General features: G+C 39.6%; 1 protein-coding gene and 1 long non-coding RNA gene across 4 annotated transcripts in view; one reads left to right on the forward strand and one right to left on the reverse strand.

Annotated features, from left to right (window-relative positions):
* Positions 1-14860, forward strand: part of ATP8B1 (ATPase phospholipid transporting 8B1) — a 110911-nt gene extending 96051 nt beyond the window's left edge. For both annotated transcript variants that reach the window (XM_057526154.1, XM_007191969.3), the window contains exons 21-28: positions 2055-2187; positions 2970-3258; positions 7195-7418; positions 8613-8696; positions 9459-9704; positions 10026-10164; positions 11886-12016; positions 13150-14860. In XM_057526154.1, the coding sequence (XP_057382137.1) occupies positions 2055-2187; positions 2970-3258; positions 7195-7418; positions 8613-8696; positions 9459-9704; positions 10026-10164; positions 11886-12016; positions 13150-13374 (1471 nt within the window). In that variant the 3' untranslated portion in view covers positions 13375-14860. The remainder of the gene's footprint in view (positions 1-2054; positions 2188-2969; positions 3259-7194; positions 7419-8612; positions 8697-9458; positions 9705-10025; positions 10165-11885; positions 12017-13149) is intronic.
* The window catches only part of LOC103005135 (uncharacterized), a 63717-nt gene that overhangs the window by 6941 nt on the left and 35736 nt on the right, over positions 1-21040 (reverse strand). The window contains exons 2-3 of one of the 2 annotated variants that reach the window (XR_451924.2): positions 16425-16526; positions 13128-13393 (exon numbers count right to left, since the gene is read on the reverse strand). This is a non-coding gene — a long non-coding RNA (uncharacterized LOC103005135). The remainder of the gene's footprint in view (positions 1-13127; positions 13394-16424; positions 16527-21040) is intronic. The other variant, XR_009004985.1, reaches the window with a different exon arrangement.

Consider the following 21040-nt stretch of genomic DNA (forward strand, 5'->3'; position numbering starts at 1 on the left):
CAGCAGATACAGAGAAATGGGAGCTAGAATGTGTCAGTTGGGACAGTTTCCTCAAGTTTAAATGAAGCAAGGAAACAACAGGCAGCTCCAATTTACCATGGTTCGACCTTATGTTGTAGGAAAACCTGGGGCCTTGTTTGCCCTTTCAGGGGCCGTTTTTCTGTATTCCTTGGAAGCCCTCAGTGCTTGTCTGCTGAAAAAGGAAGTGGGCTTGAGACACCACTATTTAGTATGAATTATATACATATTTTTTTCTCTTCCAGCCTTTAGTGATTTGTCTTGATCACTCCTTATTTTCAACTTGAGAAAATGAGAATGAGAATGAAATGAAAATTAATGAGTGAAAATGAGAATTAATGTGGAAAGTGAATAATAAATACCTAATCTTCTAGTGCAGTGGTTTTCAATTGGGGTAGGGGAGGTGGGGACTTTGCCTTCCGGGGAACATTTGGCAATGTCTGGAGACATTTTTGACCGTCACAGTGGGGAAGGAGGGGGGTGCTCCCGGCTTCCAGTGGGTAGAGGCCAGGGATGCTGCTAAACATCCTACGATACAATAGACACCCACATGCAACGAGGAATTAATTGGCCCAAGACGTCAATAGTGCCAAGGTTGAGAAACCTGTTCTTAAAGGTGAAGAATAAAGCCTCTATGTGTGTAATGAGGAAAACGCTGGCTGAGAGTTCGGAGTCCTGAGTCCTCATTGCAGTTTTCCCGTCAACTCGTTGCAGGCAAATCACGTTCTCTCTCTCGGGCTTGATTTCCTTATTTGTAACATGAAGAGATTGGATATTTACAGTCCCTTTTACTCCAAAATTCCACGACTCATTTTTCTATCACATGAGTGAGTTATATGTGGTCTTCTCAATAATTTGTTGATATAAAGCACTGAGAATATCTCAAAAGCAGACATAACTTTATGTGGAAATAAGTTGTTTTCTGCCCAACAGTGGTCACTGTTTGTAATACACTAGGGTTCACCCCTGTGTATTATCATTCAGATCACGATTGCCCTCCTTCTGTTGCTTGCGAACACATTTTCAGCTGTGTCTTCCTTTAGCTACCTTTGGCAAACAATGAAGTACCATGAACATGGTGCCTCCATGGTGGAGGAGTCAAGCCTTAGGAAGATTATATGCCACTTAATTAAGCAAGGGACTTGAATAGGCATTTCTCCAAAGAGGACATACAAATGGTCAATAAACACATGAGATAATGCTCAACATCACTTAGCATTAGAGAAATACAAATTAAAACCACAATTTCACCTCACACGGATGGCTACTATTTAAAAAACACAGAAAATAACAAGTCTGGGCAAGTATGTGGAAAAATGTGAACCCTGGGCACTGTTGGTGGGAATATAAAATGGTGCAGCCACTATGGAAAACAGTATGGTGCTACCTCAAAAAAATTAAAAATAGAATTACCATATGATCCAGCAATCCCACTTCTGGATATATATCCAAAAGAATTAAAAGCAGGGACTTGAATAGATATTTGTCCACCCATGTCCACAGCAGCATTATTCATAATAGCCAAGAAGTGGAAGCAACCCAAGTGTCCACTGACAGATGAATGGATAAACAGAATGTGGTATATCCATACAATGGAATATTATTCACCCTTTAAAAGGAATAAAATTCTGACATATGCTACAACATGAATAAACCTTGAGAACACTGAAATAAGACAGTATTAAGTGAAATAAGCCAATCACAAAAAGACACATACGATTCCATTATATGAGTTACCTAGAGTCATCAAATTCATAGAAAGCAGAGTGGTGATTACCAGGAGCTGGGGGGAGGGGAGAAATGGGGAGTTGTTATTTAATAGGTATAGAGTTTCATTTTAAAAGATGAAAAAGTTCTGGAGATTGGCGATATGAATATACTTAATACTACTGAACAGTATACTCAGAAATAGTTAAGATGATAAATTTTGTTATGTGTTTTTTCCACAATTTTTAAAAGATTATACGTCAAAATTATCTCACAGTCAAGGGCCTGTTCATGGTTTTGTACTTTAAACACTTAAATTTTTCCCCCAGTGCTCTTCTTCATACAAGGATGGAAAACCAGAGGAACAGAAGTGGAGTCTATGCAAGATTTGTACCCCAAGTACACGAACCTTTTTTTCCACCTGGTGGAAACCGTGCCTTAATAATCACTGGATCTTGGTTGGTATGTATCATTAGTGTCTCTCCCTTTGGCTCAAACTAAAGCAGGTCATTCTGGACCAATTTTAGATGGTTTGTCATATTAATTACCAACCTAAAAATCTCTTAGCCTATAAATAAAGTGCAATTTCCCAAGTCTGAGAGTTAATATTATCTGATACCTATAATAATATGATACAAACTGGTGGCAGTGCTTATTACTAGTTTATCAACTAACTAGTTGATAATTTAAATTTTAAATTTTTCTTCTTTGTATATTTTAAATTTTTCTATATTTTTATAGTAAATATTTTATAATCAGAATATCAATGATATAACCCAAGAATTATCCTTCAGATGATTAAAGTCTTGGGAATGGTACTTTTTTTTTTTAAATAAATTTACTTATTTATTTATTTTGGGCTGCGTTGGGTCTTTGTTGCTGCGTGTGGGCTTTCTCTAGCTGCGGCAAGCAGGGGCTACTCTTTGTTGCGCTGTGCAGGCTTCTTACTGCAGTGGCTTCTCTTGTCGCAGAGCACAGGCTCTAGGTGTGCAGTCTTCAGTAGTTGTGGCCTGCAGGCTCAGTAGTTGTGGCTCACGAGCTCTAGAGCGCAGGCTCAGTAGTTGTGGCGCACAGGCTTAGTTGCTCCACGGCATGTGGGATCTTCCCGGACCAGGGCTCGAGCCCATGTCCCCTGCATTGGCAGGCAGATTCTTAACCACTGCGCCACCAGGGAAGCCTGGGAATGGTACTCTTGTTATTAAACCCCAAATGGTTAGAATCCTTTCCCTTTCTGATTTTCACAGAATGAAATTCTTCTCGAGAAAAAGACCAAGAGAAGTAAGATTTTGAAACTGAAGTTCCCCAGGACAGAAGAAGAAAGACGAATGCGGACACAAAGTAAGAGGAGGCTGGAAGCTAAAAAAGAGCAGCAGCAGCAGAACTTTGTCGACCTGGCCTGCGAGTGCAGTGCAGTCATCTGCTGCCGGGTCACCCCCAAGCAGAAGGCCATGGTGGTGGACCTGGTGAAGAGGTACAAGAAAGCCATCACGCTCGCCATTGGAGATGGGGCCAATGATGTCAACATGATCAAAAGTGAGTCTTGCACATGGCCAGTGCCACCTGAATTGGTAGAGAGGAAATAGCAGGAACATTTTTGGGGGTAGTTTTTTTCTGATTTCATTGCTTGGACTTTCATGAAGCAGACCTTTAATAAAGGCACATAACTATGGTAACTACACCTGTGACCCTGCCCTCAGGAAGCTTACAGTCCACTCAGTAGGAGAGCGCAGACATGACTGTTCTATACAAAGAGTGCCAAGTCGAAGATGAGCTCTGTGTGGGTGAACTTATCCTTATTTGTTTCCTTCTTTTACATATGTTTGGATTTGGTTTTGTGTTTTCTCCTGCTGCTTCTCCTCCCGTATTTCTTCAGGGCTTATTAAGGACCCTGCTATTTAATGTTTTGCAAAAATTTCTGCCGAGCTTGGCATAAATTATTTAACTCTGTTATTTGTTTTGGGAATATTATTCTCCCACACCTAAGCATTGTTTTCTGGGGCTTTCTTCTTGCCTTTGGTAAATCTGTTGAACTTCACCATTAGGTGACCTAGTGTGAGCTCAGTGTAACATTGAAGCACAGCTCTGACGTGGCCTCAACATTCTCCTGACCTCCCAAGGTCATTTTGCTGGTTGGAGGGCCCTAGGTACCCACAAATTGACGGATTGAGTCCTGTCACTGCAGAAATACAATTTTGCTGGTATTAAAAGCATACGGAACCAAACCCTCATCAATATGTCTGAATCCTGGTTCTTTTTCTCCCTGTATTACTTATACAGGAGTATCTTGTAATGAAAATGCCCAAACTAATGAGATCTGAATACTTGTCCTCATCCTAACGCCAGCATGCTGTGTCACCCTGGCCTCATGCTCAGGCCTCAGTTTTCTCATTTGAGAACAAGAAAATTATCTGATGTCACCTCTAGCTTTGTAGTATTTTTCTTAAGATGAACTATCCATGGCATGTATACACACGTCCTGTGGTGCCGGGTAGCTTAAATGCATTATATGTATAACTAGACTTTTAATTCAGCCTGTTTCGTAACTCTTCTGTCTCTTTCTTTCCTTAGAGTCTCTTCCTTCTCCTCCTTGATATATACTAAGAATATTCCAACTTTATCTTCCTCAAAAGGAGTCAGCTATATAATGTACGTCTTCTCACTTCTTCATGTGTATGTCTGTGGCCACTGCCAGTTTAATTCCTTTCCACTGTGTTTTGCGCATGTTCATCCTGCCATGCGAATGGCATTTCTTGCTCTGAGTTAGATCTATTTCTTTCCTCTGTAGCCAGCTCTAGTTTATTTTCCATTATGTACCTTTTAACATAAATGACTGTGCCAAAAGGGCAAGTGACTCAAACATTATTTTTCTTCAGTTATAATGAAGACTTCTAGATGTTGGGAAAGGGGGATTCCCTTTCAGATCTACCAATTATGTGACTGAGACTTGAAAACTCTTGTTCCTCTGAGTTCACCAACTGATAGCAAAAGGGATCACACAAAGTTGGCACAGATAACCTCCTAGAGACTGTTTTTTCTTAAGTTGTTTTCAGAATTTTATTAAGCTCTGTTATGTGATAGATGCTTTTATATATAATGTAGGAGACATCCATTTGGGATGAAAATCAAAGAAACTCAGGTCTCCTTGGAAGTCAGTAGCTTAACCCAAGTATTAAGTGCCTTTTTGAACTTTGTGAAAACTGTCATCTCTTTTACCTACATCAAGAACAATGAACTGAAAGAAATTGTTGTTTATAAAGAAGTACAGTGAAATTTAAGTGTCCAAAAAATCTGACCATTTGCTAACATGTTTCATGGTTAGTGGTGTAGTCTAGAAGTGGAGGGAATTGCAGTCCACCATGGTTTGCCCCTAGCAAGGATCCAAGGACCCTCGGATGCTGCCCTCTCTCTCCCTTGTGCCTGAAGATGGCTGGTGGGTGTTATTTTCCTTGGTCTAAACCCTGAGAATGAACAAGCAGCATTAGAGAGGCAAGAGGAAACAATCAGTTTGTTAGGGAATTATGAAGTGGCCTACCAGGCAGGCATTTGACACCACATCGGCAACTTCAGGGAAGTCTAGATGCCTCTATTTAGATTTTAGGAAAATACAAAAAAAAGCAGTGTGGCCTGATAAAGTACGTCTGTTCAGTTGCCTTGAGTCACTCTGTAAACTGTGGCAGTGTTCACTTCACATACTGTCCTTGGTCTGCTCGGCAGAGGCTGGACTGGATGTCAGGGCCTGGGGCAGTGGCTCCTCTTCCTGCCTCTGACAGAATCTCAACATTTCCCTGTTATTTGTTCAGGAAAGAAGGCCATGGTTTGGTAGGAAAGAACAGTTTGGCAACCACAACTGGTCATTAAGAACTATTTATGTGTATAAAGAGGTTATAAGTATTGATTGAGATGTTATAAGTATTGATTGAGATGCAGTTAATTCTATTTGATAGAATTGCAAAGTGTTATTAAAAACTTAGGTTTTGGACAAGTCACCATGTTAATGCCAGACCTTGTATTCTGCAAGTGGGGCAGGAGTTGTGGAGCTTCTTTTAGTTGGAGACTCTGCTGAGCTGGCAGACACTTCTCAAGGTCTGAGTAATAATAGGTTGTATTCTGCAACACATGTTCTAAAAATGATCTCACTTCCATGACTTTTAAGACCTAGATAAAACTCATAATTCTCTAAGTGGAACATATGATTTAATGACTAGTGGGAGGATGGATAAAATTGGGACTTTCATTTTTATCCTTTCTGGAAACCTCCCCCCCTCAAAACAACTGTGTGTCTTGAGGTCTCAGTGGGCCATGCATAAGCCTTTGAAAGTTTAACAGTATCTAAGTTTAAACACTTTTGATTGCAAGTACTGGAGAACAGTTCAAGTTAGTTTAAGACAAAAAGAAACCTATTTTAAAAGTTACAAATATGTCTCATGCTGCTCAAGAAGCCAGGCCTCAGGAATATGCTAGAACCAGGACCTGAAGCTGCACCAGGAACCCAGTGTCTGCCCTTCTCTCTCATCCTTTCTCTAGACTACTTCATTTCTCTGCCCCTCAGAAAGAAGTATATCCATCCCACAACTCAAAAATTTACATGTTAAAATTCCAAACACAAACACACCCACATCCTAATTCCAAAATACCAAGAGACTGAGGGAAACAGATCCCTTTAGGTACTTTAAGCAGGAAGTGATTAATATAGGGGAGCAGGTGCTCATGAAAATTCTGGATGAATTGAAGAAGTAGTTTCTAGGCTGTGTCTGCAAGTCTGCGTCACTTACCAAAGGAGCTTCTAGCTTTGAGGCTCCTCTGAAGAGCTTTCCAATTGAGAAGGCCTTGCAGTTGTTTATCAACATCTGGGCAGCTGGAGAATGGATATGAATTCTGCTGCAGAAATGCCAAAAAGGGAAGGGATGCTGGGCTCCAGTTTGCTTCTGCTTCCAAGTCACAAGCAGGTCCAAACAAGTGGAACTTAATTCACAAAGAGAACCTACCTGCAAGGGAGTCTGAGCAATGTAGGGTTTTTTATTTGCTTTCCCACCTCTCCAATTAGAACAAAAGTTCTAGAATGAAGGAGAGCCAATTCGTAGTATCTACCATAGATTATGTATCTGCCCATGGCTGACTCAGCTGTGGCCAGGGAGGCAGGGACACATGGTACACATGGATGCCTGGGGCTCACCCTTTGGGTGGGAAGGATGGCTTATGAGCTGGGCAGATAATCCAAATGGAATTCATTACCCACTTGAAATCCTTTCACAAATATTTATGGAGGCCCAACCACGTGCTCTGTTTAGCAACTTGTACTTCTGAGTTCAGAAGCTGGGGGTGGGGGATGGTGAGCAACCGTTTTCACATTTATTGTTTCATAAATTTGAGGGTTTTTTTGTATTGCTATGGAAACATTTTTATCATCTCAATGTTTTGCCTTAAAATAAGCTTATGATTCACAGTTATCTTCTCCCCACCCCCCCATAGCTGCCCACATTGGTGTTGGAATAAGTGGACAAGAAGGCATGCAAGCCGTCATGTCAAGTGACTATTCCTTTGCACAGTTCAGATACTTGCAGAGACTGCTGTTGGTGCACGGCAGGTGGTCTTACATAAGGATGTGCAAGTTCCTACGATACTTTTTTTATAAAAACTTTGCATTTACTTTGGTTCATTTCTGGTACTCCTTCTTCAACGGGTACTCTGCACAGGTAATATACCATCATCATTATTATTAAATGACTAGAGCTCTTCTCTTACATGAATAAAACTACGTCTGAAAAAACTTTTCTTCCCCCTCCATATTTGCAGTTTTGGGTGCTCTCTCTTAACAGCTGAGGTACAGATTAAGTTTATGAACCTTCTAAAATGTTTCTGGTGCTTTAAACATATTTTATTTTACCTTTAAAAAGGTAGGATTTGTTCCTGGTCTGTTGGCTTTTGTTTGTGTCTTTGCTGTCACCATAGATTTTTTTTTTTCCTAAGTCACCTTGCCATTAAGAATAGTGATAACAAATTGTTCAACTTTGAAAAAATTGTTCAAATTTAAGTATAAAATTATATTGGGGCTGAAGGGATTATATAAATTAGGGGTGATCATAGATCTAACATCATGTCTCCATTGTTAGTTTTTTAATTTTAACCTTTTGCTGAAATAGGAGTGGGGGCATATCTACGATGTTCTATTGTAGATATGGCAGAAACACACCATTAGCAAAAAACCTGTCAGTGCCTGTGGTTGTCCAAACTTCTTTGATGTTATGCAACAGACAACTGGCATGAGAGGAGGCCAGGTGTAGAAATGGGAGGCCAGGATGTCTTGGGGTTTTGAGCAAGGTTGCGGCCTTCTTCCTGTTTCTGTGTAGGATGGTGTATCACTGTTGGTGCTGAGTAAGCCCATTTCCTCTATCCCCCACTGAGGACTGGGGTGTGCACAGCTTTGCTTATCCTTTTCAGAAGCATCTTTCTTATATTCAAATTCTGTTTTATAAAATGTTTAAATGGAAATGCTGGACTGGCAAGAGAAAAGTAAATCTGAATGGTACTTACGTGCTTTTGAACCAGTTGTATGTAATCTAATTCATTAATAAAAGGTATATAAAAGACGATGAACACTAATTTGTTTTCCAGCATTCTTCAAATAGACCAGACTCCTTTTCCAAAAACTTTTTGGAGTCTATTTCCCCACTTATTTTCCGGGGAAGATTATTGCCTGTGGGAAAGCCCTTTGATTCTGTCCATTCCATCAAAACAAACTCGTGCCTGCTACTGGCGTAGCTGGGGAGGGGGTGTGTGTGTTTACTTTCCCTGGGGACACCCCTGCTTTGAGGGCAGATGCACTTGTGTTAACTAGGTGGGCAATATTTCTTCGTCGGTGACACACAGACTCTGTCATCTCCTCACAGACCGCGTACGAAGACTGGTTCATCACCCTGTACAACGTGCTCTACTCCAGCCTGCCCGTCCTCCTCATGGGGCTGCTTGACCAGGTAGGAGCCTGGCGCTGACAGGGTCGCTTCTGGACAGACTGAGTGACTGTTTCAAAGCAAATATTTCAATGCATTCTTTTGGTTTTCACTTCTTTCTGAGTAAACCCTATTATATTTCTGCTGTCAGGCAACAAGAGTATGCTTGTTTTATAGTAAGAAAAGAGGATTTCTGTGCCTGGGTTGAATTCATCGACAAAAGAGTTTATTACCCTCATTTTGGACACTAAGATTTTCTTGTTAGATACCTAACAGTATGTCTCTACAATAACAACTTAACACATCTTTAAAGTAAATTATTTTAATACCTCCCCAAACTTTCAGGTTTAATTTCCAAATTAGTCTGCAATCTATCTAGTAGCAATTTTTACAGAAACTGCTTTCAAGAATGAAAAGAAGAATTTGGAATTAACTCATCAATGTGTATGTGAAAATGCTTTCCCAAAGTATTAGAAAAAATATATTCTCTCAGAAAGTAAAAACAGGCTTCCTACACTTTTTTTTTAAACATTACTGATTTGCTTTAAGTAGCAAAATAACACTACTTTACCTAGTCTCAGGATTAAATATCAAATAATGGTGCACTACAGTAACGAGCCTGCTCTCTGCACAATGAAATTATTCAGGATTTATCGTCTTCTTTAGTTTTTGCCTTCCTAAAACTTAACAAGTTGCAACTCTTTTTGAGATAGAGGTTGTGACGTATCTCTGAGTTCTTTGATCCCGATGGACAGCACTCAACTCTAATTGTGTTTTCCCCTTAAGGATGTGAGTGACAAACTGAGCCTCCGCTTCCCCGGGTTATACGTGGTGGGACAAAGAGACTTACTATTCAACTATAGGAGATTCTTCGTAAGCTTGTTGCACGGGGTTTTAACATCATTGATCCTCTTCTTCATACCTTTTGGAGCTTATCTGCAAACTGTGGGACAGGATGGAGAGGCGCCCTCAGACTACCAATCTTTCGCTGTCACAATTGCCTCTGCTCTTATAATAACAGTCAATTTCCAGGTATGTGGCTTTAGTCGACTGTCTTCAGTACCTGTTGGTACTGTATGCATTTCTGTATGTAGACCAGCGTGCACATCCGCCTGGCTCCCATTCTTCCTCCAACTGAGCCTCTGCTGCTTTGCAAATATGAATGGAGGCTATTTTCATCCCTTATACCAAACATATTTCCTGTTTCTTGCCTGAGCCAAAGATAGCTTCTGATTGTTCAGTATTCAAGCCATACCATGCTTAAATTGAATTCTATTTTCAGAATCCGTAGGTCCTTTATTTCGTGCTAACTCCCCTAAATGAGTGCTCTGTTTTTCTCTGGTTTCCCAACAGATTGGCTTGGATACTTCTTATTGGACTTTTGTGAATGCTTTTTCAATTTTTGGAAGCATTGCACTTTATTTTGGCATCATGTTTGACTTTCATAGTGCTGGAATACATGTTCTCTTTCCATCTGCATTTCAATTTACAGGTTGGTATTTTCTAAATTCCAAAATTAAATAAATAGAAAAATGTCATTAATTTAGATTCTGACATAGCTTCAGGGTAAGTGAAAACATAAAGTGTAAATTACTGCTAGTGAAAATTAATGTCCTGACTAGAAATTGGGAGTGGTGGGTTGGAAGGGTGGTAACATGATGGGAGGAAAGCAAATTAAAATAACTAAGCTGTAATTGTGCTTTTTTTCTTCTGTAAAACCTAATACTGGTAGGTTACTGGGAAACTGGGAATACATGTATTGCTGGTAGCACTATAGTTTAATCTTTCTAAAGCACTACCTAGAAATATGTAGTGAATTTTTTTGTACATTTTGATCCAGTATTTCCACATGGGGAAAATACCCTAAGATGAAACACACCAAATTTTGGAAAGGTAATCTGTACAAAGACTGTATCACTACAACATTTCTAATTGTCTTTGAAAAATTGGAAATAACCCTAAGACCTAAGAATATCAAATTAGCTAAACAAACTATGAATCCCAGATGATGGAATTCTAGAACTTAAAAGTGGACTGCATCATTGGAAATACGTATACAGAGCAATAAGTAAACTTACGGAAAACAAAACAGCTTACAGCTATATAAAATATATGACAAATTGACAAATGCTAGAATGAAATGATAAATATCAAAAATATTATAAATAGCATGAATTGGAATTTATGAACATCTTATGGATAGAGTAGTTTGGATTCACAGTGGAAAAAAATTCCCCATAAACTCATTTCCCTGTAAAAGATTAGGTTTGTTTTGTTTGTTTTAATGATCAGTTGTTGGGTTATAAAAGACAATTGCTGTGGTAACCCTTTTCTTATTGGGATTGAGCTCATTTTTTTTTATGACTGTGTTCTTGCTTACTGACTCCGTGTTTTAAAATTTTAGTACCCAGTTACTTAGAATATTCCCATAGGGAATGTGTTTTAAACCCATACACATTTATGCTATTATTTTTATAAACTCACAGTGTAAGTATAGAAAATATTGTGAGAAATTTGGCTCTAGTTTTAAAATTGAGTAGTATATGGTCACCTGGTTGTATTACAGAATTGAATTGTTACTTCCTCTGACATAAAAACTAGTAGCCAAATTCAGTGGTAAAAGCCTAGCTCTACTCAGATGGACATGGGTTTTAATTCAGGAGTTGCCATAGCTATAGTTCTGTTACCTTGGGCAAATTTTTTTACTCTCCACAACTCAGTTTCTTCATGTGATAGAGGGCAATACTCATCTCTCAGAAATGATTAAATGGCATGACCTAAAACACCCAGCATAAGGCTTATCCCACAAATGGCAGTGCCCATTGTTAATATGTGGCGTTTCAAACCAAAACTAGAAATTGGAAGTGCTTTTTTAAGTTCCTGAAAAAATCCAAAAGTATAAATTGCCTACTTTTCCATTTTTAATTAATGCAATGTCAACAAATGTACTTTCTTTTTTCACTATTTATTTGTTCACTTATATACATTTGCCTTGTTCCAAAAAATTTACCTGCCTAATTCTGCTTTGCTTAGTCTGGTTTTAAAATGTTCATTCCTTGAGCAGTGGTGGGATGTTTTCGGGAGGGCAATCTGGCTGTAAAAGCTCAAGGAATCCATTTCCACCACAGGGAATCCATTTGTGGACTGTAGAATATTACCTATGCCCCCCTTGGGATGAAAACCATTGTGATTCATTCTCTGTGCTTTTTCCAGGCACAGCTTCAAATGCTCTGAGACAGCCATATATTTGGTTGACCATCATCTTGACTGTTGCTGTGTGCTTGCTGCCTGTTGTTGCCATACGTTTCTTGTCAATGACCATTTGGCCATCAGAAAGTGATAAGGTATAGAAAAAATAGTCTTCTCCTGACTCTGAGTGCCTCTCACAGAAATCAAAGCATTTCTCCAAAACAGCTTTCCTGCAAAATTCTAAGCTCTTGGGAAGTTTGGTCTGAACATTTTTTTTAGGACTACTCCTCTTTTTTTTAACTCCCCCTTGCAAATAAGTCCTTTGGGATTGGTATTTTTGTTTGCTTGCTTTTTATTACAAAAATTACCAAATATCAAAAGGAAAATAGTATAATGAATCCCCATATATCTGTCCTCTCAATTTAGCAATTATACTATTAATATTTTGCCCTGCATACAGGTTGGGGTTTTTCTTCATTTAAAGGAAAATGAAAAATCCTCTTGTAGCAGGATCCTTTGAGCTACAAGTAACAGGAAGATATGGCTCAAAATGGTTCAATGATGATGTATCACCTCCACTCACATAATAATTAGGTTTCAGGCTCAGCTGATGGGCAACTTGATGTTATCAAAAAAGAACTGGGGTTTTTTCCATCTCCCCCCTCTGCTGAAAGATGGCTACAGCAGTTCCCAGCATTGCATCCTGACATGTCAATATCCAGGGGAAGATTAAAGACTGATTATGCTGTTGCTTTCCCTTAGGAGCCTGGGAACTTTTTATGGAAGGGCCCAGCACACTTTCCTCAGGTCTCATTAGCCAGAATTAGATCACAGGCCCATTCCTGGACTAGTAGAGAGCAAGGGAAGTCAGTCAGTCCTACCCCTGGGGGTGGCATCCACATGGAGGAACGTGGCTGTAAGGAGGAGGATGGTACCTGAGTAAACTCCATTTCCATCAGAAAGGAGAGAACAGCTGCTAGGTAGGCAACCTTCACTATCCTCCAGCTCTCCCTCCTACACTGACAAGGGTGTGCGGTAACAACCCGGAAGGAGGCTAACAGTCATTTCTAAACCTGTACCAGTCTGATTTATGAAATGGAAAGAGCACTAGTTTAGGAGTGGGAATCCTGGCACCCCGTTTTCTAGCTCTGAGGGCTTGGAAACGTCAAGTAACCTGCCTCCCTTCGTTTCCTCCACTTTAAAGCGAGGATGGTTACACCCGCCCCCCAATGAGGCAGGTGTGCAGCCAGTTCTTTTTAACCTTACCCCATCTCTCTCGCTTCCGTAGATTCAGAAGCACCGAAAGCAGTTAAAAGCCGAAGAGCAGTGGAAGCGGCGGCAGAATGTGTTCCGCCGGGGCGTGTCCAGGCGGCGCTCGGCCTACGCTTTCTCCCACCAGCGTGGCTACGCCGACCTCATCTCCTCCGGGCGCAGCATCCGCAAGAAGCGCTATCCCCTGGATGCCGTCATCGCCGATGGGACGGCAGAATACAGGCGAACCATGGAGAGCTGAGGCATTTGCTTCAGGTGACCTGTAGCAAAACAATCACACAAAGTAAATGTCTTTTTTTTTTTTTTTTATGAGACTCGACTTTTTGGAAAAAAAACAATTTGTCACAAGGATGTTGAAGGCAATAACCTTTTTAACAAGCTACAATACTTGGGTTGGACTACTGCAATAGCAAAGCCAAGGAGACCTTTTGAAAAGTCGTATTATTCAACTGTTGATGTTTTGTTTTGATTCAAAGTGAACGTTTTTAACCCCATCTCAATCTAGGACAAGAGAATTAGAAAATGTCTTATTTCAGTTCAAATGGTATTGTACTATAAAATTACAATTAGATTTTCCTGTCTGGGATCTTCAGCACAAATTTCCCAGAGGCTCCTTTTTTCCTGGAGTCCACCTTACTAACAAAGATCTTTTATTTACAGTGGTAATGACGAAAGATTCATGAATGTTCATCCCCTAGAAGCTAAGTGGTCTGATGACTTTTTCAGAGTTGATAATGGGGCTGCTTGGTTTCATGTTCTCATATTGGTTTACTAATTCAGCTCAATCAACGAAAATTACTTCACATTTCATAAGTACAAGGTTTTGATCTGTTTTGGTTTACTATCAGGTTAAAAGAGCACATTACATACATTTACTCTTACTATTATATATTATTTCAGACACTTCCTGTAGTATCAAGTGCGTTTATTTTCTACTGTCATTAAAAAAAAGATACATTTAAATATTTATGGGCTTTTTAAAAAAAAGCTTTTAAAAACTGAGGGTATCAGTGATAAATTGCAGCATATTTTGCAGAGCTTTCTTTTGAAAAGCAAACTTTTGTGCCTGCCTATATGTAAAGTATTTTATAAGGGACTTGAACAGAGACCTCACTCTTTGCTACTTGTCTTGTGTCTTGAGAGAAAAGGCTGTCGGTAGCCATATTTCTAAGACTAACAAACAGTGTATCATTTTAAAACTGAAGATAACTTTAGGCAATTATGGAAACTATCCTCAAAGAGGTAAAAGTTATTTATCCAGGGGCTTTTCTCACTTTGTGTTTCACACACTAGTTTTCATATTTCAGTGAAGACAGAGAAGTGTCTTCAATAATTCTGTTCTTTACCATTAGGTTGTGAATGTTCACAATATCTGTTCCTTTGAGTTCCTTATGAGGAAATCACAGCATGTATATAGTTCATTGTCTAGATATGAAAAGAATATAGCTCTTTAGTCTACAGAAGTAAATTTCCGGAAGTTTACAACTTTTATCTTGTAAATTTAAAAATTGTAAGTTTTTTTGTGTAATTCTGTCAGTTTCAGATTTCTCTCCCGTTTTGCAAATTGTGGGAAAGGTCGACAATGCAAATGTGTCAAAGACTTACATGGTTGGGTGCAATATTAACAATTTTAAAATGCAAATTGCTTTGGATAAATTATTTCTATATTCTGTAAATCTGAGATTAATGTATATTTTTGTTTAAAAAATAAATGCTTTAGTAAAATCTTTGGAAGTACAATCTTTTAAAATATTTTTTAAGTTGGGTTCTTTATTTTAGACTGGGGCAGATGATGGAAGAATCTAGGCCTGCCTGGTTTTTAAAGGAACATAGGTGGTAAGAAGTAAGTTACTGGCAGGGTACTAAGTGTTAGGGTCAAAGTGGCTGAGAAGAGGATCCGACTACAGAGGCAGAGAGTATGGATTCATGGTTGGCAAGACCAACTGTATCCCGGGAGGGTGCATCTTAGGATATTAGGGAACAACTTTTCCAAGTGACCTCAACTCTTTGGAGCCGGAATAAAAGCAAAGGTAAGCCCTGACCAAAAGTAGGGGCTGGGAAGTGAGTAGAAAAATGAGCAAAGGGGAATTAGGACATTGAAGGGCAGGAGAGCAGGTAAGGACAAGGAGGGATGCCTGAGGCTGGAGGAGGACCGAGTCTGATGAGCTAGCTGCAGGACAGGTAGTCAGTTCCTGGACAGTAAGGAAAGCTGTGACCCCATTAGGGAAATGTGACAGACGAGGAGGTTCTTTGCAGGAGGACAGAGATGGGGGACTTTTCTGGGAGGCATAATTAGTAGCAGGTGAAGAGAGAGTATCAGTCTAGCAGTGTTCTGTAAGGTAGGAAATCAGGACCCTGCTCTTTGCTATTTTAAAACGGACAGCCTGCTTCCAGAGTGGAATTCCATATCTACATCAGGGCAACCCGTTAGAAATGGGTGGGAGGAGACAGGACAGACTATTAGCCTCTGCAATAGAAATGGTATGAGAAAACCTGAGCAGACCTGGGAAATGGTCCCTTAAAAAATATTAAGGTCCATTTTTTCCTTAGGATATACTACTGTATTTAAATTGGTGGAGGAATAAATGTTTTTAACCAAAGAGCACCACCTAAAGGTTCTTACTGATGTTCAGTACCACAAACTGTTCAGTTTTAAAGGCATCTGATGGGGATAAAATGGTTCTTAAGAGACTCCAGTGTGATAGCAAAATGTACCCTAATGGAATCTAAATATGTTTTAACAGTTGCTGCCTTCATGTGATGTGAATGAAGCTTAGGAAAATTTTAAGACAGCTTCTAAAAGTCTTGTCACAATCTGCTGCTAAGTTATAGCTGTAATAAAACTTCTGGTGCATGGGACGTCCCTGGTGGCTCAGTGGCTAAGAATCTGCCTGCCAATGCAGGGAACACGGGTTTGAGCCCTGGTCCGGGAAGATCCCACATGCCACGGAGCAACTAAGCCAGTGTGCCACAACTACTGAGCCTGCACTCTAGAGCCCGCAAGCCACAACTACTGCAGCCTGCGTGCCTAGAGCCTGTGCTCCACAACAAAGAGAAGCCACCACAATGAGAAGCCCGCACACTGCAACAAAGAGTAGCCTCCGCTCGCCACAACTAGACAGAGCCCGCACACAGCAACGAAGACCCAACGCAGCCAAAAAATAAATAAATAAATTTATATTAAAAAAAAAAAAAAGGCTCATGCTCTCAGACCCACCTGCACCAGGGCCCAGCACAGAAGGACCCAACTGAAATGCCCCCAGACTTTATGTAAGAAGCTTTATTGCTTACCTTAGAGTGTTGGTCCGAGGAGCAGAGATCAGATTTAACACACATGCCTGCTGGCGTACCCTCCAAGGACAAAGGCTGGTGGACGCCATCTTTGTCTCACTCCTGCCGGCAGGGCACCATCTTTTTAGTATTTTAATCTACGTTCTTTTTTCCCCCCCAGTCGGCACCATCTTTATGCCTTCCCTATGCTGCAATCTAGAGCACCAGTATCTCCCAGAGGGGAGGTTTTACATGCATCTGGTATCCTTTTCTTATGTCTGGTACCCTGCTTTTTGTGGCTACAACTCAGGGGACACCCCTGATTGCCTGGCTCTGGCGGCCAGTGGGGCTTATGCTCATGGGTCCAGCAGGAGTGTAACCAACAGCGAAAGAGTTCTTAACTGGCTGCCATCTCCAGGGCACAGCAAGAGGCAACAGTCCAGGAGTCTTACTATGAGAGGCCCACTAACTTATCTGCATAACTGTGGCCTGAGGAGCAGACTTCCAAGGAAGCACACATCTAAGTGTCTACTGTAATGCTCTCCAGCAACCTCAGAGGGTGAGCACTCTCTTTGCGCTTTCACCCCACAGCCATCAGAGCACCATCTCCCAGGGAGGAGCTCATACATGTGTCTGGTCCCAGATTTTACATCTGCTGCCTCGGTTTTCGTGGCTGCCGCCTAGGGGATGCCCCTTAATCACCTGCCTCTGGGGGCCAGCAGGGCTTGTGCTCCTGGGTCCCATGGCGTTATAATAAATGGGGAGACAGTTCTTGGCCTGCTACCACCCCCAGGACACAGTGAGACGGCAGACTGAAACAAACCCCAGTCTTTCTGTGATAAAGGAATATTTGCTCGTCCTGGAGCTTTGGCCTGAGGGGCAGGCTTCTGGTTGGATGTAGGGACCTACTGAGATGCTCTCCTTGGACAAAAGCTGGAGGACACCATTTTTGTGCTCTCCATCTGCTGACCAGTATCTCCCAGACAGCAGTTTGTACAGTTGTCTGGAGCCCTAATTTTTGTGACTGATACCCAGGGGGACACTTCTAGGGTATCCAGCTTTTGCAGCCAGCAGGGCTTATGCTTGCAGTCCTTCAGTACTGTATATATTTGTATATACTGCTACCTGAGAGTCTAGCTTCCAATAAGCCTGCTAACTGAGATCCTCCTCTATGGGATACTGACAGGTCTTGCACACGCTCAACAACTGAGAGCCTCTAAAATTAAAATGGGCAGCTTGGACAATCACAAAGGTTTGAGAGACAACCAAGAACTAGGGCAGGGTTGGATGACAAAGTTCATATCTCCTACATGAGGCCACCCCCTCAAGATTAAGGAGAGGTGGCTATTTTACCTCCGCAGAGACACCAACACAGAGAGTCAAGGAAAATGAAGAAATAGAGGAATATGTTCCTAATGAAATAAGATAAAACCTCAGAAGGACTTAATTAATGTAATACAGATAAGTAATTTATCTCATAAAGAGTTCAAAACAAAGATCATAAAGATGCTTACCAAGCTCAGGAAGGGAATGGATGAACACAGTGAAATCTCTGACAAAGAGATAGAAGGTATAAGAAAGTATCAAACAGAAGTCACAGAGCTGGTGGTTGGGGGATGGGATGAACTGGGAGACTGGGATTGACATACAGACACTACTATAAAGAAAACAGATAACTAATGAGAACCTACTGTATAGCACAGGGAACTTTACTCAGTGCTCTGTGGTGACCTAAATGGGAAGGAAATCTAAAAAAGAGTGGATATATGTATGTGTATAACTGATTCACTTTGCTGTACAGAAGAAACTAACACAACATTGTAAATCAACTATACTCCAATTAAAAAAAAAGTCACAGAGCTGAAGAAACAATGATCAAACTGGAAAGTACACTACTGGGGTTCAACAATAAACTAGACGAAGCAGAAGAAAGGACAAGTGGGCAGTGGACTTCACCTAATCAGAGAAACAAAAAGAAAAATGAAAAAAAGTGAAGATAGTTTAAAGGACTTATGGGACAACATCAAATGGACCAACATTTGCATTAAAGGGGTCACAGAAATAGGAGAAAGGAGAAGACTCATTTGAAGAAATAACAGCTGAAAACGTCCCTAACCTGGGGAAGGAAACAGACACCTAGGTGCAAGAGGAACAGATAGTTCCAAATAAGAACCCAAAGAGACCCACACCAAGACATATTATAATTAAAATGTCAAAAGTTAAAGACAAGGAGAGAATCTTAAAAGCATCAAGAGGAAAACAACTTTTTATGTACAAAGAATCCCCCCTAAGACTATCATCAGATTTTTGAGCAGAAGTTCTGCAGGCAATAGGGAGTGGCATGATATATTCGAAGTGATTAAAGAAAAAAACTTCGAACCAAGAATACTGTATCTAGCAAAGTTGTCATTCAGAACTGAAGAGATAAAGAGTTTTTCCAGACAAGCAAAAACTAAAGGAGTTCATCAACACTAGACCAGCCTTACAAGAAATGTTAAAAGGACTTCTATAAGCTGAAAGGAAACGGTGCTAATCAGTAACAGGAAAACATGAAAGTCTCACTGGTAAAGGTAAATATATAGTAAAATTCAGAATAATCTAATGTTATAAAGGTGGTACATTAATCACTTATAAAGCTAGTATGAAAGTTAAAGGACAAAAGTAGTAAAAAATATAACTATAATAATTTGCTAAGGGATACACAAAATAAAAAGATGTAAATTGTGACGTCAAAAACATAAAACAAGGGGAAGCAGAAAATAAAAATATAGAGCTGTAGGATGCATTCGAACTTTTAAGTTGTTAGCAACTTAAACTGCTATAAATGTAAGTTGTTATATGTAAGCCACAGAAAAAAAAACCATAGTAGATACACAAAAGATAGAGATAAAGGAATCTAAGCATACCACTACAGGAAAGCATCAAATCAGAAAGGAAGCAAGAGAAGAAAGGAACAGAAGAACAATAAAACAGCCAAGAAACAAGTAACAAGATGGCAATAAGTGTATGCCTATCAATAATTACTTTAAATGTAAAAGAACTAAATTCTCCAATCAAAAGACATAGAGTGGCTGAATGGATTAAAAAAAAAAAAAAAAGGACCCATCTATGCTGCCTACAAGAGACTCACTTCATATGTAAAGGCACACAGACTGAAAGTGAAAGGATAGGAAAAATATATTCCATGCAAATGAAAACCAAAATAAGCTGGGGTGGCTATACTTATATCAGATAATATAGAGTTTAAAACAGTCTGTAATAAGAGATAAAGAAGATCATAACATAGGTACAATGGGGTCAATCTAACAAGAGAATGTAACATCTGTAAATATATATGAACGCAACATAAGAGCACCTAAATGTATAAAGCAAATATCAACAGACCTGATGAGACAAATAAAAAGCAATACAATAACAGTAGGTGACTTTAACACCGCAGTTTCATGAATGGATAGATCATCCAGACAGAAAATCAATAAGGAAACACTGGTTTTAAACATGTTAAAGCAAATGGACATAACAGATATATACAGAACATTCCATCCAAAAGTAACAGAATACACATTCTTCTCAAGTGCACATGAAACATTCTCCAGGGTAGATCATTTGTAAGGACACAAAACAAGTCTTAATAAATTTACGACCGAAGTCATACCAAGCATCTTTTCTGACCACAACGGTATAAAACTAGAAATCAATCACAAGAAGAAAACTGGAAAAATCACAAATATATGAATATTAAATAACATACTACTGAACAACCAATGAGTCAATGAAGTAATCAAAAGAGAAATTTTAAAATACCTTGAAGCAAATGAAAATGGAATACAACACACCAAAACCCGTAAGATGTGCCAAAAGCAGTTTGAAGAGGGAAATTCATAGCAATAAATGCCTACTTCAAGAAACAAGAAAAATCCCAAGGATTCTGCACAACCTCAAGGAACTAGAAAAAGAAGAATAAAGCCCAAAGTTAGTAGAAGGAAAAAAATAACAATGAACAGAATGGAAATAACTGCTATAAAGACAAAAAAAAAAGATTTTAGGAAAGATCAATGAAACTAAGAACTGGTTTTTCAAAAAGATAACAAAATTGACAAACTGTTAGTGAAACTCACCAGAGAGAGAGCGCGCTCAAATAAATAAAATCAGAAATGAAAGGGGAGAAATTACAACTGATACCATAGAAATACAAAGGATCCTAAGAGATTACTATGAACAATTATACATCAACAAATTGGACAACCCAGAAGAAATGGAAAATGTCCTAGAAACATATAACCTAACAGGATGAATCATGAAGAAACAGAAAATCTGAACAGACCAAATACTAGTAAGGAGATTGAATTAGTAATTAAAAACCTCCCAAGAAAAAAGGTCTAGGGCCAGATGGCTTCATGGGTGAATTCTACCAAACATTAAAAGAATTAACATCAATCCTTCTCAAACTCTTCCAAAAAACAGAAGAGGAAGGAACACTTCCAAACTCATTTTATGAGGCCAGTATTACCCTGATACCAAACCAGAAAAGGATGCCACAAGAAAAGGAAATTACAGGCCAATATCCCTGATGAACATATATGGAAAAAACCTCAATAAAATATAGGCAAACAGAATTCAACAATACATGTAAAGGA

Source organism: Balaenoptera acutorostrata, chromosome 13 (genome assembly GCF_949987535.1).
Source record: "Balaenoptera acutorostrata chromosome 13, mBalAcu1.1, whole genome shotgun sequence".
NCBI lineage: Eukaryota > Metazoa > Chordata > Mammalia > Artiodactyla > Balaenopteridae > Balaenoptera > Balaenoptera acutorostrata.